The sequence below is a fragment of the Heliangelus exortis genome, chromosome 2 (assembly GCF_036169615.1).
Source record: "Heliangelus exortis chromosome 2, bHelExo1.hap1, whole genome shotgun sequence".
In the NCBI taxonomy this organism is placed as follows: Eukaryota; Metazoa; Chordata; class Aves; order Apodiformes; family Trochilidae; genus Heliangelus; species Heliangelus exortis.
Window position 1 is genome coordinate 27,348,626 of NC_092423.1, and position 17,467 is coordinate 27,366,092.

Below are 17,467 nucleotides of genomic sequence, written 5' to 3' on the forward strand. Positions count from 1 at the left end.
GTGTGAAGAACCTGTTGGTACAGGTCCCTGACAAAGAGTGACATTTTAATTTAAAGGTTTACACTTAAAATCTGGAAAATTGTACCTGAGTGGTACACTTTTATATTCTAATACTTTCATAATTCTTTATTATTGTTAATTATTCTTATTTCTTTATACAGTGGCCCTAATTATATGCACTTACCAACAAAAAGAATGTCTTACTTCATCAGCTTCTTGTCTTAAGGTCACATGATAAAACCTATTAATATTCCTTCTATACCTTTTTAAATCTTGATGCAAAATCCTGCTACACCTGAAATAAATCTTAGACACAAAGTCGATACAAAAATGGAAATACTAATTCTGCCCCAAATGGACTGGAAATATAAGCAAAGAACAAGAAACATAGATAGCTATAGCAGGGAAGCACAAGTAAACTGTGTTGCAATGTCAGAGGCAGTACTCTTTGGACCTTTTTTGGGAGCATGGTGATAGAAGAGTATTTTGAAAGGAAAAATTAACTGAGTTTGCCACTATTAACACAGAGCACATTTTAAGAATGAAGTATGCCTGGAAGAAAACTCACAAACTTGTCTGAAAAATTAACAGAGAACAGGGGGCAAATACACTGTTAAATGAATTTTTATGGCAGATGAAAGAGTAATCTGTGAAGGGTACTGAAATGAAACCCAAGAAATATATTCCTGATGCAGCAGAAGAGAACTCACTGGAGAGATACAAATGGGAAAGGTGCACAAGGTAGAAACTGGGAAGAATAATTAGAATAGGTATGGCAACATCAGAACTTCATTTTCGAAAACCAGAGAAAGGAATATTGATGTAAAGGAAGAGGAAAATGAGCCTAGACAATAGTTTAGGTGAATGGGCAGACAGGAAAGCTGCATGTGAGGCATGTTTTGCACTGAATCTTTCAGACACAACCTCAGTGACAGGATCTGCAGAGAGCTCTGTGTTGAGGATGATGTCCTTTTCATGGGCATGGGTGACAGGGAGTGGTCTCTTACTGGCTGAAAAAAGGAGGTGGGCATATAGAGCCAGGGTAAGGGCAGGAAGGTCTCTCTTAGATCTGCCAAGCTTAACCAGACAAAAATCTTCAAAAAATTTTTTTTTTTCCTTAACTTAGAATAGCTGTTTGATTAAGGGGTTGCAGGACTGGAACTTAACACAGGATATGGCAGGCAGAAATCTGCTGCTCATGAGTATCTATCTGAGCACAGGTATCTTACGTGGGACCTGATTGCAACAGAAATACATAGATCTATCTTTTCTAATCTTTGGGTTTAACAGCTGTGTGCTCTATCAGCAAGGAAAAGAGGGAGTAGGGCCCATCTCTACCTAATACTAAAAAAAGATATGCATTACTTAGCATGGCAGTTCACACAGAACTGAAGATACAGGTAGCCCTAATTTTAATATTTCTTAACCTTTGCAATTCTAATCCATGTATTTTAAAATCAGAAGGCTCTTCTATTGAAGATATTTATTGGTGTTTTGTTTTTGTTTTTTTTACTTCTCCTGGACTCCTTGACAACATGGGTACCAAGTAATAAAAAAACACAAAACAAAACCCCCCAAAACCTCCAAAAACCAAACCAAACAGTTAATGGACTGGGAATGAGCCTAAGAAGTGCAGGAAGTTTCTTGCTATCTGATGGGAACATTCCCTGGAAGCATTCAACTGCAGCAGACTTTGTAGCAGTCTACAGTTTCTTATTTTAAACTAATTGTTCGGAGACTATTGATACTGCATTTCCTCCTTTTTGTAATTTAACAACAGCAAGGACATCTGATTCAGTCGTGCCCTCTTTGTATTTTACCATATAATACTAGACAAAAGAGCAGAGATCACTGAGAGAGGTGCTTGCTGTAATGGCACAGTTAAAGAGTGAAAGCTGGAACAATTCTCTTTGGAAAGGTATTTGAAGAGGTCAGTCTCCCTACTAAAGAAATGAAGTTTTGATGGACAAAAAAAAAAAAGAATTTGCTATTTGGATTCAGAGGACTAGGTCATGGCTTTAACTCTTTGCTCAGTGACAGGAAAAAATAAAGGTCCAGGATTTCATACTATTATTTCTCCATTCAAAACTGATGGATGAGTTAAAAACAGACTTATTCTTGAGTTTATTATCTAGGTGAGGAAATACTGTATTTTGTATTTTTTTCTTTAGTATTTTATTCTTTGAAAACTCAACATTTTCATTAAGCTATGAATGATATTTTTAAGTTAATTTATATGAGTGTGACTGTATTCTCTGCTGACTTGCTATTGTGTAACTCCCTCTAAAATGTTCTTTACAGAACCACAACAAAGATTCTTTTCTACTTAGGGCAAAAGTACAGTCAGAATGTATTATTTTCTCTCTTTCTCCAGCAGTTGAAGAGCAGCACTGAAATGGAGATTCAGGCACCTGCTCTTGCAACAGGCTGTGAACTGAAGGTTCGACCTGAAGAGAGCCACTGGAATGCTGAGATAATTGAAAGACCTGATGTGCTTGACATGACCTGATATACTGAAATATTTCTAGGCATTTTTTAAGGTATTATGATAGTCATGGACCTGTTATGACATTTTCATACTAGATATATTATTTCAGCTCTTCATAATTTTTCTCTACAAATGACCTTTTGAAATTATCTTTTTTCCCTGTGTATTAGAGTAGTATTAACAGGTGCTAAACTGAAAACACAATCTATTAAATAGATAGAGCAATGTCAGTACAGTGCCCACCTCCCAGCAGTGTGCCATTAATACTGCGTTTTTTCAACCAAAAAGGCAACTGAACATTTCAACATCCTTGATTATCTGCAGAGATTGACAAAGTCTTGCAGAAATAAAGAGATCAGACTTTCTCTCTGAAGGCTTCTTTCACTTGGAGCATGAATTCTCCCTTCGTTTCCTTTTATTTGAAATAGAAATTTTCATTTGAAACCTCTGCTAAAGGAGGTTAGCATCTACTAAAGGGGACTTATCTTAAGTAGGTGTTGTAATAGCTAGCAACTTCCAAAGAATGGTGATCAAAGGATGAACAGGTAGTTATAGGCAATTTCTATGTTGTATGTTGTACTTCCACTTACCAAGTCTGGGGGATGTATTGGTAAACACTATATTTGTAGTGCCCGGGAGCTTAGGGAAGCAGTGAATAAATTTTGGGCACCTCACAGTTCTTTTCATTTTATTGATATAGTTTTTTTTTTTTTTTTTTTTTGAGTAATGAGGGCAAAGTATGCAAACTGACTACAGAAGATAACAAAGAATCTGTACATGCTATTTTCAGAAAGAAATGTAAGTGGGGATTTTCCTTTGGAGGGAAATAAGCGAAGACTAAAATTAAAGATTTGGGACATGACGAGTAAGACATCAGAGAGGGCTCGTATGGGACATAGCACAAAGAGGGAAGGAAGCAGGAGAGGTTTGGCAGTGTGAGGTACTGATGAGGAGCAGGGGTGGACAGACATTGATTAACTTCTGCTTGATCACCTATTCTTGCCAGAAATGTGTAGGTAGAAAGTGGAATAATCCTGGCATTTCAGGCTGCCTCAGGGAGCTAAACTGAAAGGCAGGCAGTCTGTGTATCTGCTTTGACTTCCACGTTTAAAGGAATCCTAAATTCCTCCACTGCTCTACTTGGTGAACACCTCCCCATGTCTATGTTATGTACTGTGACCCCTCATTCTTCAGAGCTCTGTCCTTTAGTCTGCTCTGCTTATGGAGCCAAATTTGGGGTCAGTTCTCTTTACTTTTCCTTACATGTGATTTGAGTTGTCCTGCCAATTACCATGTATGGGACAAGACCAGGAGCTTGTCCCTTGTCAGGCAGGAGATACTGTAGAACTTGCAGAGTATAAATGAAGGGACCTGAGCCCTGCTACTTGTCCTATTAAGACTGCAATAGTGTGTGAAGAACAAGTAGGATGGGGGTGCCAATTAAAGGAAAAGAAGAACCCTTAAGGAATGAAAAGCTAAGACATATGCAGCTCCTACTGGAACAGGGAAGCAGATCTGATTTTAAAGGAAAAAGTAGAATGCAAGCACTGATAGCAGAATTGAGTAGGGCTGGCAGAATGAGATTCAGGAAAGGAGTTCATTTAGCAGTAAGGCTACCTATGTAGCTGAAGAATTGGTGGAGGAAACAGGAGGTGCCTTGGTGAACACATCAACTGTTCATATGATAAAGTGGTATAAAATAAATACTAGGAAATTCAAGCACGGAATGAATATAGAATTCACATTTTTCTTTGGAATTTTCTGCCCTTCCAAAATACTCCAAATCTAAACCAGACAATTATTATTGAAAGTACTTCAGATGCCCATTTACATCATAGAGTAACTGCCCATCTCTATGCTCTATTTAAAAAAAAAAACACAACAAACCAACATTACTAATACAACCACCACAGACTACTGGTCTTTGCAATACCAAAAGGAGTTTTGGCTCTAGAAAGATTTGCACGGGTGATGCATGCAGAGCTGTGTTAAATGTAGTACAGACCGTATACTTGCCAAACTTTGTTTTCTTCATGCTTCATTATAGATCTACTTTGACCATACTTGCATTTGTTCACCATTTAAACACACATCTCCTAGTAATACTTCTACAGGTCTGTTGCAAGCTTTCATGTTTGACATTCTTGATCATCAGGTTCTTGAAGTCATTCCAGTATGTTAGACCATCAGTTCTTTAAGACACCCTCATTCTTCTAGTTACAAAAACAAATTTGGGGAAAAAGCCTGAAAAACAGATTATGAGCTTGGGGGATGTGGATGTGTCAACTGAGCAATTGCAAAGACGTTGGAACTCTTGTGCAAAAGGCAATGATGCTGTATCACTCTCTTTTGCCATCCATCTCTCACCATTACACCTTAGATCCCGGACTCAAACAAAAATCTGTTTTTTTTTTTTCCTCCAAATGTTCAGTTTTTCAGGAGTTGCAAGAAATGAGCTTGACAGCTTGACAATGCCATAAAGCCCAGAAGGAACCCAGCTTTTAGAGCAGAGGTTAAATAAAAGCAGTTTTACAACACTTTACACGGGTAACAGAGGAGGTGCCAGACCGATTTTTGAGCAGCTTCTCCTAATAAATGAGATCCTGAACAGGCACCGCCCGAGCGTGAATGGGGCTGCACTAAGACTTTCTATTAAGCGCTCCTGACTCCTGGCACTACCCCTACCTCTCCCCACGAGGGAACCCAGAGAGTTCCACAACGCTCGTTTCCCGACCCCCCCCCTACGCACCCGCGGGAGAGGCGGGGAGTGCCGGGCAGGGGCCGGGCAGGGGCCGGGCACAGCCCCCTCCGCGGCTTCACCGTGCTCCGCGCAAGCGCGTCAGAACGGGGCCTGCGCGGCGGGGCCGGGCGGCGGGGAGGTGCGCAGGCGCAACATCGGGACCGGCCGCCGCGGGCGGGCGGGCACGGGTCTGCATCCGGGTCGCCGCCGTGCCCATTGTCTGGGGAAGGGGCCCGGGGCTCGGCGGCTTCGTGGCGCTGCACCCGAGGGCCCCCGCTTGCCTGCCTGCCCGCCCGCCGCTCTCCTGCTCAGGCTTTAGTAAGTGATGCTCGTCGGCCTCCCCCGCCCCCGCTCCGGGCAGATGCCGGGGTGCCCGCAGAGCGCCCGCCCCCTCCCTCGGGCAGGCGGGAGCATCGCCGTCCCTCAGGTGCCCCGTGGCCCCGGCTGCCCTTCCCCCGTGCTTCGCGTCGCTGGCGTTGATGGATCACGGCGAGGCGCCACGGCTGGAGGTGCTGGGGGTTCCGGGGGCCTCAGGAGACCCCAGTGTCCGCCCAGCCGCCCCCGGGGTCCTACCGGTGCCGTGCTGTTCCCCGGTGCCGGAGGGGAGGAGCATCCCGCTCCTCCGGGCAGCAGCTCCTGGCTGGTTTGCTGTGGGTGAACCCTCCCTTCCCGGTGTGCCTGCCGCCCCCCGCCCGCACCTGTGGCAATGGATGTTCCCGGGACCCCGGTACCGTCTGCATCTGCCGGCTGCTCTTCGGGCGGCGTGGCGGAGTCTGCCCCTGCCTCACGGCCATTCTGCCTTTCCTTTTAGTTCAAATACCGTTAAGGATGCTGAATTCTCATCGCGTCACCTGGTAACAGCACTGTGTTTTTTTTTCCTGCAGTGGACCGCAGTTCGAAGAGGAGACAAGTGAAGCCTTTGGCAGCTTCGCTGCTGGAAGCTTTAGATTATGATAGCTCTGATGACAGTGATTTTAAAGTTGGAGATGCTTCAGGTAAATATGCTTCCTCATCTCCTCGGTTCAGAATTAACTCATTTTTTGGTTTACGGTTGGTCATTTATTATCATATGGGAGACAGCATGGTATTGGTCTGCATAATATTTTGTTGTGGAGATAAGAATTTGTCTATTTCTCAAGGCTAGTTCCACTTTGTAAGTAAAAACTTCAAGCAGAAAGATCTGTTCAGATTTTTGTTGTGTTTTAAAATCGATAAGATTTAACATGCACTTTTAGAAAGCTGTGCAGAAAGGTGTATGCATTTCATACTAGAAAAATGTGGAGTGGTTTTGTTCTACTGTCTTTTCTGGGTGTGCAGGTTACTAAATCTGGTAAACATCTGCAGAAACTGAAAGCAAACAAGTTGCCAACATAGATTTAATAAATTCTATTTATTAGTAATGAAGTAATTTGGAGGGAAGGGAAAGAAGGGGCAGGACCATGTTTCTGAACAAACAGCACACTGGATGTTTATTTGGCATATGCTCAGGGAAAGAAGCAAAGATATGTAAGGGAAGCATTAGAGTACTTTGTCAAATAACTTCACTTTGTTATTTTAGCAATGGGGATGCTGAGCTATGTTTTCATGTGAATATATCTTGCAAAAATATTCCCCATCCATGTAAAGGCTTATTTTTTAATAGCTGGAATGCTTCTCCTTATTAATGAACTTAAAAATATGTAATAATCATTTTGCCAGTGCCAGTTTTAGGATACACCCTAATGCTCCTTGGTTGGTTGGTTGGTTCCCCCCCCCCCCCCCCCCCCCCCCCCCATGCTTAGACATATTTCCCTTCTGGTAGAAGCAGGCTGCAGTGCCTTAAGGGAGTAAAAGTGATGTTAGTTTTAGCAATTTCATGCTAAGGTTTTTGGGGGTTTATTTTGTTTACATTTTTACTCTTGTTTTTGGGATTTTTGATCCTTTCTTTTGAGTAAAAACACTGCCAGCTTGCCATAAAAGGAAATTATTTTTTTGTTTCCAAAGAAAATCTTATTCTGGAACAGTAGTGTAGGCAGGATTTAAGGGAAAAGGAGAATAGGAAATGGAGTATGGGAGATGGACATGTAATTCAAAGAAATGTTATTTGATTAAAAGACCATCATTAATTAATTAAAAAATCATCAATAAAGCTTCCTGACTTAACTATGTCTAAATGTAAAGGATTTGTTTCTAATTGATACCCTCTTTGACTTTTAGGATATATGTACACCAGGGGGATGTGTGTGTGTCCATGTATTGACTTTAGAATATTTCAATCTGAGTTTCACTTTGGTGAAGTTGGGTGAGAGTTCCCGTAAAAAAAAATAACAATGAATTGAAAGTAGCATATGAGAACCCCAAATTTTAATATTTTTCTGCTTACTCTTTATGTATTTCATGCAGCTTTGTTTTAACACTTCAGGACCTATATCTATCACTTGTAGTGGAAAATAATTTTCTGCTTAATAGAATTTAAAATTTAGTGAAAACACTGGAACAGCAGCAGCATTTGACATTGTACACTTTGTTCAAAGGTTTTCAGTGTAACAGCAGAAACTTGTGAGGGTTTGGAGAAGTTGGGGAATAGCAAGTTATTAAAGTAGAACCTTTTATGTTGAAGGCAAAAAGAAACATTGCTTCATGGGTAATGCAAGTTAAATGAATAGCTGCAGGATATTTGAAACAGAACATCTGTGCTGATTTAAAATGCAGCCAGTATAACAGCCTTGAATTTGGCTGAACATAGTTCAGACAAATTCTGGATTGTTGCTAGCAAAAAACAAGTTTTCCTGCCTTCAAAGTATAATGTGTATTTTTTCATTGCAGTCAGGGCTGATGCTCTTTTTCTCTTTTCAGTGTCTGCTGTAGAGTTGTCTCCATGTGCAGCTTGTTGCAAATCAGTAGCTAGTATTTGTTTCAGTGCAGAGTATCATTGCCTAGTTGGCTGACAAAAGGAAATGTGTGAGAAGGAAGAAGCAATCTTTGTGCATTCAAAGTGATCATAAATGGATCAGAAAATGTAGGCAGCAGGTGGCAGGACCTGCCGAGTAATGAGCTCAGTCGGTGCTCAGCCTCACCTGTGCCCAGTTAGGGCTGGCCCAAGTGCGCATGCTACTTCGCAGCGATGATAGGCGCTGAGTGAGGACAGGATCAGTAGAGAACTGGCCTCGACCAGCACGGCTGCTGACCTGCTTCAGAATGAGCCATTTGCCGGTCTCAGGCCCCACCTTTTATTGGCCCTTGATCTTTGAGCATGCGCACTTGGGGCAGCCCTAACTGGGCACAGGTGAGGCTGAGCACCGACTGAGCTCATTACTCGGCAGGTCCTGCCACCTGTGGCCTACAAGAAAAATCTGAGAAGTATGATAATTCCACAGCTCTGGAATGGGTGTTTATTTGATTCACAAATGCACACATAGGTATTAAAAAAAGTTTAAAAATTTGAAAGTTAAAAGTTTAAGAACTATTTCAATACTGAATCAAAAGAGTTCTGAATTTGTTTACTATTTGCTGATGATGTTGCATCCTAATGTAGGAGTTCTAGGATATTAAGTGATACATGCTAGCAGATAATAATACTGTGCCAGTGTAAGAGGACTGAGCCTGAAGCATTTAAACTTTTGCACAGCTTCATTATTCTGTCAGATTTCTGGGAACAGGAGATGCAGTAAAGAATTGAAAGCTTGGTACTTAGTGCTTTTAGGAGGGACTCAGCATTTCATAATTTTTAAATTCAGAATCCTGATGGCATGGTAATTGATTTTCATCAGAGAAAATATTTCTCATCACCTAACTTCCATTTCCACAAAAAAAGGAATCCATAAGAGACACAGCTTTTTAGTGTGGTTTATTTAATTTTGATTTAGATCCCACCAACAGGATGTTACTGGCTTTTCTGCTTTAAAGACCTCATCATTCTGATACCTCCTTAGAGAAACTTATTTTAGAACTGTCATATTCTTGTAAATTAGTGTAAATAGTTTTCAGGCCTTTTTCATTGTGATAATATTAGGTAATTTTTAATGTCTTTTTGTTTCTATATAGTAGGAAGTGGTAATGCTATATTTTAAAGCTCTGTACTTGTCTGTTTTTTATAAATATATCAAAGAATTTGTTCCTCAAGTAGGAATGTTACATGTAATCTTGATGTGGTATCAATGAAAAATATGATCCCTTAGGGGTCGAAATGTACAAATGTGTTACTTGAAATGATGGTACTCTACTGAGTTATTTGAAGCTTCACTTTTAAGTTAATCAGAGCAATTTTTTTGGTGCTTTTCCTCTAATTTATTATTTATTTTTTAATGAGAGCAGCCTGAGATAAACTGATGTCAGAAATCAGTGTATAGTTTTAATGTAATTCCCAGTAGGATTCCAAAGCAAGTATTTACCACTTCTTGTCTCTTTCATTGTTGAAGTTGGTCTGTTTTGGCAGCTCATATACTGGAACTGAAATGATGCAGAGGAGTGTAGTATGGTCCTTGAACAAGAGTTGTGTGTATTTAAGGACTGCCTCTCTATCTCAGTATAGCTGAGTGTAGTTAAATGTCACTTTGAAGAACTGGATTCTGTCACTACTTCTGCCACAAATCTCCTGGACTCTAATTATTGGAGACATTTGTAGATGTTTTTTTTCTTTTGGAGATGAATGTGGAATCTGACTTGAGTAAATGTTATGTACTGTTATTGCAATTGAGGTCAGTAGGGGCTCTGTTTGAAACATGTAATGATTTGTATAAATGCATATATTAGGTGTTCTTAAAAATTCGGTGACTTGATGTAGAAATAAAAAGTTGCAACTATCTTATATCTTTCTATAATTTGTTTCCTCTTAGCATGCTGTACATTCTACTTTTGCTTTCCTGTACAGAATACTGTAAGATAAAGTAATGTTTACGAAGCACCCAAATAGTGTAGTAATAAAAACTAGTAAAATGTTGAAGAAACTAATACATTTGGATTTGAGAATAAACTTAATGATATGCAGCAGGAAAGTTGTAAGGTGTTTTAGTTGACAGTGAAGGTAAGAAAATATTGAGTAGTTTAATCATTAGTAATTTCATGTAATCGCACAGTCTTAACTGTTACAATGTTTTCAGGTTTGCCTTTTGCAACTTTAATGTATTCCTCAGAACCCCACAGAGTGGAATTCCCAAGGGTGTTTTCCCATTGAGAAAATGGAAAACGCTGCAATTATGTTCTCTTGGGTTATCTTCATGCCAAATGAGATCTTTTATCTTTACAGATATCTACCATTTGAAAAAACATTTTTGGAGTACCTGCTGAGCATTTGTGTTCTCTTTGGAAACATTGAGATTTCTGTTTTTCTGTGTGTTTACTGACAGCAAAGAAGTAACAGAATGTAACAGAAAATCTAGGCTTTCATTCCACTGCCTGGGTAGGGTTGGTTTAGTGATGGAGTGACTTTATTTTTCTTTATTTTCCCTCCTCCTCTGACTCTTTTTGTGACTTGCCTTTCTAGTCTGTATGTCCCTTGCTCCTTGGTTCAGTGGTGTTCTGTTTGTTCAGTCTGTCTTGAACAGGATTTTCATGATCTGCCTTGCTACTTCTCCTTTACGTTCTATTGCATCTCCTTTCTCATGTGTAAATCTGTATCTTCTGTATTTTCTGCCACACTGAGAAGGTTCTTCTGCACTTCAGTAACTAGCTTGGTGGGATGGTCTATTTGCAGCCTGGTCACCTCTGAGAGTCTTGACATGCTTAGTGAGAATGGGATGTTTCAAGTGTTTCTTGAGCATTTACCTATTACAGTTCCTCAGAGTCTTAGAATTAGCATGTCCCAGACCTATGTTCTGCTGTCTCCCAGTTGCTACTTTGTACAAGCTGTGAAACTCTCAGATGTTTCTGGAAAAACATATATTCTGTCTCACTGTTCAGTAATTTGTATTGGAATTCTATTTTATGAACTTTTTAAGACTAGCTTTTCTGAGAAAGTTGTGGGGCATGCAGTACCTCATCCCAAACAAGTAAAGTTTGGTATCATTAAAAACAGAAACTGGGAAATGTCAAGCAATTTCAAAAAGTAGAGTAACCAGTTTAATTTGTATTACAGCACTGTAAATAAGAAAATTCCCAATGTCTCAAGTCAGGGTTGGCAGCCTTTAGTTTTTAATGTTTTTTTGACTTGTATAGACATATACTGAAATGGCTGTGGTACAATCACTGCTAGTGAGGAATTGAAGAATTTGCCTGCTAAACGTCTTCTTCATTCCTTTTTTCTGTTAAACTAAATACTTGTTTTCTGAAAAAAGTGTAATTGTGGACCAGGATCCCATTTAATTTGTTCAGTCTACACAGGCAGTTAATAAAGAGTTCAGATGCCTTTTTTCAAAATGCAATTTGAGAAGTGAATTTCACTTCTTCAATCAGTAATATCTTAATCTATGTTCGTTTTGTTTTGTATGTATTAATTATATTACCTTAGACAGTTCAGGATTTTTTAGCTGATACCATTGCCAATTTCGAATTGCCAGTAGCTTGCTGGTGTTTAATCATACTTGGCAAAATAACATAGCAAGCCAGTGGCATGTATCTAACTGGTGCTAGGTTCTCTTTTTTGAAGTTATGTTGAAAGTGAAGTATTAAGCCTTTCCAGTACTTGTTTTTCATGTAATTATATCAATCTTAGCATAATGGACCTCTGTCACTTAAAACTAATAGACAGATGTGATCAGGAATTTACCAGTTACACAGCTCTGCCTCTGGCAATTTAATGAAAGTGTGTATTTTCAAATACGATCTAGGTTCTCCTGCCTTATTTTTACATCCAGTTATTAACATTGGAACTATCCAGTTAGTCTTAGCTTTTCCTTAAGGTATTTTTTTGTCTTTAACATAATTTGCAATTTTAAAATCAGATTCAAAGGAAGTACAACTGCTTTTACCTTTTACATGTTTGATTATAGCAGGTGTGCAAAGGAATTTTGTGACTCTGGAGCTGTTGCATGAAAGTTTATGGGCATAAGCTGTTGTCAACAAACACTTTTGCAGTACTTTCTGCTTTGCCCCTCTGTGAGGTTGCAGGCATCCTGGATGAGGGATTGTACATGGTGTGTGACATGGTGTTTTAGCAGAGATACCCTGATAATTTGACCTCATCATGTCCAAGATTTGTTACCTGCCTTGTGGTTGGGAGAAAGAGATTTAAGGGACCAGTAGAGAGGGTAATGGTGATCACGTAAGTGGCTTCAGTTGCCAAAAGGATTAATTAACCTCACCTGCAGCCTGGTTTTTGTTCTTGCCCTTGTGAAGACAATACTGGTAAGGGCTGTGGGCTGGGTTACTTCTTACATGATGCTTATGGTTTATAACTAAATAATACTATTTAGTAGTATTCACTTCAGACATGGTAGTTGTTTCCTGTATTGCATGCTCAGTTTTTCATGTTTCTTACTCCGTTTCAGTGTTCCAGGATCATGAACTGTATTCTTTGTGTGCAACTTTGAGGTGCATGGATAAGACTCCACCAGGCAGGACTTGGTACAAAAAAAATCAAGAAAACTTAAAAAAATGAAGCTACATAGAATGGTTTGGGTTGGAAGGGACATCAAAGATCATCTTGTTCCAACCCCCCTGCATGGGCAGGGGCCCCTCCCACTGGACCAGGTTTCTTAAGGCCCCATCTAACCTGGCCTTGAACACTTCCAGGGAGGGGGCAGCCACGCTTCTCTTCTGCCATCTGGAGTTGGTTGGGCTTTGCTAGTGGGACAGGCAATCCCAAAGTTGAGTCCATGATTGCCTTTAGTTAGTTTATCCTTCAGACCCCACTTAGAAACATGCAGCAAAACTGCTTTTTACTGAGCTGCCTGTTAAACTAAATGCTGCGTTGAAGATTTGGCCTGTCATCTGTGACTGGCAGTGTAATTGCATAGTGTACCACTGACCCTCTGTATACATGTATTTTCTTACACATGTATAAGAAAATACTGTTTAAAAAACACATATATAATATTAAAAAAATCATGGAATACCATGCTTGAAGTTCCTTGTATAATAGTACTGCAAAACTCTGGGAAGACTTTATTTTTGTAAAATGCTGTGACGATTTCAATAGTTTTCCCCTGAATTCGTGTGCTTAGTAGGTATTATAGCTGACATTCTGACATTTTCTCTATCTTCATTACATTTTTTTTTTTAATGTTAAATCTGGAGCATTAAATTCTGTCCCAGAAAGTTCCTCCCTGAACTACCCTCTTTAGATTTGTGAGCTGCCTGCTCTTGTGCTCAGTAGAGCTAAAGATACAAGGTGTACAAAAATAAATGATGCCTTTCTCACAACTGTTATCTCTCATATTTGGTCTCAGTGGAACTCTTTATTCTTCATTATTTGACAGGGTATCTGGACCCATCTTTCAGTGAGAGTAACTGGACTTCTCTCCCATAGGGAATGACATGATATGGTTGCCAATTTGAAAGAGCAGTTCTTTAAGAATTTCTTTCAAGGAGAAAATTGTATACTACAGCCTCTTCCTAGCTGAAAGTGCATCTGACAGAAGGACACCTATAAAAATAGCTGTTATCACAGAGTAGCTCTTTCTAGCAAAGTGCCTATCACAGTGGATGCATTCAGATAGAAGAGGGATCTCCTGTCCTACAGGTATCTCTGGTGTGTGCTTGCATGCAGAAAGGGGAGTACAGAGGATAATGAGTAGGCAGAAGGCAAAGAGAATTTGAAGGAGACAAGTTAATGAAATTGAAGTTTATTTGTTCTCTGCTTTATATCATTCCCGTGGCATAAGGCAGCTAGAGAGTATTCTCAGTGTGGTATTGATGTAGAATAATCACTGTTTGCCATCTAGAGTGCTGTTAAAAGCAAACTATACCCAGACTAAGATGCCAAATGAAGTGAAAGCTTAAATTCACAGTAAGTTTAAGCATGCTTAGAAATGGAACAGCCCAACTAATTTATCCAAACAGATAATCACAACTCCATCATGGAGTTATGGTGAGGAAGTAAAACAAACTAATATACAGTAACTTAAAAATCCAGTTAAATTGCTTCTTTAACATTGCAAAACCCTAGGCTGATTTATTTAGGTTGAGACAAGTAGTGCATATTGGCAACTTGGAATCTGTGAAATGAGATACAAAAATACATCTCACTTTTAAATGTATGTACATCATTTAATCTATAATGTAAATACCTAGAATGAAAGTCTAGCTTTAGGAGTTACTTGTAAAGTGTTTGTGAGAGCTGGCAAATACCATAGAATAGTTTGGGTTGGAAGAGAGTTTTAAAAATAATGTAGAACAACCCCCAGCTGTGTGCCAGGATGCCTTCTGCTAGACCAGGTTGTTCAAAGCCCCATCCAACCTCACCTGGAACATTTCCAGTAGTGGGGCATGAACAGCTTCTCTGGGCAACCCCACACTTACTGTAAAATGTTTCTTCCTTCTGTCCAATCTAAACCTTATCCTCTTGCTGTTTAAAACCAGACCCCTTTTCTCTCTCTAAGCCCCCTCTATATATTGACAGGCTACTCTTAAGTTCTCCCTGAAGCCTTCAGGCTTCAGGCTGAACAACTCCAGCTCTCTCAGGCTTTCTTTATAGAAGTGTTTCAGCCCTCTGACCAGTGCTGTGGCCCTTATCTGGATCCACTCTTAACAGGTCCATGAGTATGTATCCAAACAAAGCTGTTGTAATTTTAAAATATTTTTTTGGTTGCATATTAGTTAGTTCTGGCTTTTTTATTTCTTAAGAATACATGAAAAGTGTTCTACTATTTCAAAGCTTCTATAAATTGTATTGTACCTCCCATCACTACCATTTAGTCTGTTGGGCATATGGAAATGACTGAACTACTCTTTTCTCAAAAGACTGTATAATAACTTGTGTCACTGCATTCTCTTTATTTCTTTTCTTTTTTTCTTTGCTCTCTAAAGGTTAGAATGTTTGCATAAAACTTAATGTCTATTAGCTTGTAAGGGGACTGGCAATTTTAATAACCTGATCAGTAGTTGTAGTGATAATGGATTTTTTTGGTGTTGATAATTATATAATCTCATCAAATACTTTCACATGCTATTACTATTAAATGAAAGTAACAGGTGTGTTACTGGCTAGTCATACACAGTGTTATGTGGAGGGGAAATAGATGCCTTGGGAAGTGTGTCGCACACTGGTCCCACTGTTTATTTTTTTTTCTTTTGGCTTTATGGAGAGGGGTGTGCACAGAAATTCTCTATGTAAGGTGATATTGAGTGGTGGGTTTCTTGTGTGGTAACTAAAGGCATTAAGGATTTTTTATGGCCAAGAATCAACATGTTTCTTCTTTGTATCTGACAGTGCATCAGGACCTTGGTGATGGCTCTGAACAAACTAAAAATTATAGCTATTGCCTAATTGATTCCTGCATTGTATCAAGTTACTATATATTTTTTTTAATTTAAAAAATAATTTCTGAGGTTTCTTCATTAAAATTAATATACAATAAATAAAAAGTAGTAGGTAAATTTGAGATAATCTAGGTGAATGATACTTCAGAAATTTAACAAGTTCAATTGTAATCTTTTTCAATATTTCTATGTGTACGTTATAGTACAGATGCCTTATCTGGGATTTTTTTCATACAACTCCTGCACAGATTGGCTTGTGTTAATTAATGGAAATAATGACCATGTGCAGAACAGTAACATATTAGTCCTCTAAGCTGAGAATTGTGCAGCTGCAACACTGAATGAGGCATAGTTTATGTGAAATAACATTGGAAATCAAGAGAGCCCCCAAACCCAGAAAAAAAAGAACCCAATACTAAAAATTAAAAAAATGGGATTATCTATACTATTGTTAGTACTTGTTATATAAACTCATAGTTTTGTAATTTCATGCCTCTTCTATTGGACATCTGTTAAACTCCTCCAGAAATTAAAAAAAGTGAAAGGACCTTTCTTAAGGTGTGACTTGACGTGGAAAGTAGTGTGTGCTACTCTGTACTGTTAGTATGAGCTGCAGTTCAAAGGAACATTGAACATAAATTTAATAAATTCTGCCATCTTTTTTTTTTTTTGTTTGCACTCATGTTTAACAGATTGTCAACATGCCATTTGAAATAGCAGTATTTGGACACCAGCTGAAAAAAGTAGGTGGAATACCTTATGAGGGAGGAACATGCATCATTCTTTTGTTTAACAACTTACTTCAACAGATTTTATTTTTTGGGGGTACATTTGTTTTGGAACTTTTTTTAAATTTTCATATGCTCAACAGATTCTGAAGGAAGTGGTCATGGGAGTGAAGATGCATCAAAGGACAGTGGTGAAGGTTCCTGTACTGAATCAGAAGAAAATATCTTGGAGGAAGAACCAGCCGAAGTGAAAGTAGAAGAACAGCAGCCAAAAAGCTCCACTGAAGAAGAGGTGCCAACAGCAGACAAAGAGGTAATTAAAACTGAAAAGAAAGAGCAAGAAGATGAAGAAGAAAAGCCAAAAAAGAAGAAAGAGAAGGAGAAAGCAGCTGAACCTGAGGCTGTGGCTGACGAGCAAACAAATGAACCAAAAAAATGGAATTTGCGCAGGAATCGACCTTTGCTGGATTTTGTATCGATGGAAGAGCTGAATGACATGGATGACTATGATAGTGAAGATGACAATGACTGGAGGCCTACTGCTGAGAAAAGAAAAGGAAAAAATGCACTGCGAAAAGAGGGAAGCGATGGAGATAACGAGGATGATGAAGATGATGGGAGTGGAAGTGATGAGGATGACAACGATGAGGAAGGTAATGAAGAAGATAATAGCAGCACGGCTAGTGATGGAGGATCCAAGAAGAAGAAGAGTAAAGTTCTTAACAGGAATAATGCAGATGATGAGGAATTGACAAATGATAGCCTGGCTCTTTCACAAAGCAAGAGTAATGAGGTAGTGCAACCAACTTTCTATAATCTATCTGTTGACAAATGGAAACTACTCCCCAGTAGCTGTTCTGTTAATCTGAAAAGTTAAACTGATTGGTTGGAATTACATTTACAGGAATAGATGAAGCAGCAAAACAGTGCTAAATAGGCACTGCATATTAAATAGCATCATTTGGACCATTTTGCCAATGCCACTAAAGTCAATAGAAAGACTTCTCTTGACTTTAGGGGGGTTGGATTAGTTCTGAAACAATTAGGAGGTCCAGTATGCAAATCAACGTGTATTAATAGGACTTTTAGTACTGTTATAGCAAAAATATTGTATAGCTGTAATGTTCTAAAATGTAAAAAGCATCTGTGATATATTCATGGAGTAGCTAAATGATA

The 17,467-nt window shown here is 39.1% G+C and overlaps 1 protein-coding gene across 6 annotated transcripts in view; it reads left to right on the plus strand.

Moving 5' to 3' along the window:
* The first annotated feature begins 5,409 nt into the window (after positions 1-5,409).
* Positions 5,410-17,467, plus strand: part of PHF14 (PHD finger protein 14) — a 151,800-nt gene continuing 139,742 nt past the window's right edge. For all 6 annotated transcript variants that reach the window (XM_071735327.1, XM_071735326.1, XM_071735328.1 and 3 more), the window contains exons 1-3: positions 5,410-5,546; positions 6,113-6,223; positions 16,435-17,084. In XM_071735327.1, the coding sequence (XP_071591428.1) occupies position 5,546; positions 6,113-6,223; positions 16,435-17,084 (762 nt within the window). In that variant the 5' untranslated portion in view covers positions 5,410-5,545. The remainder of the gene's footprint in view (positions 5,547-6,112; positions 6,224-16,434; positions 17,085-17,467) is intronic.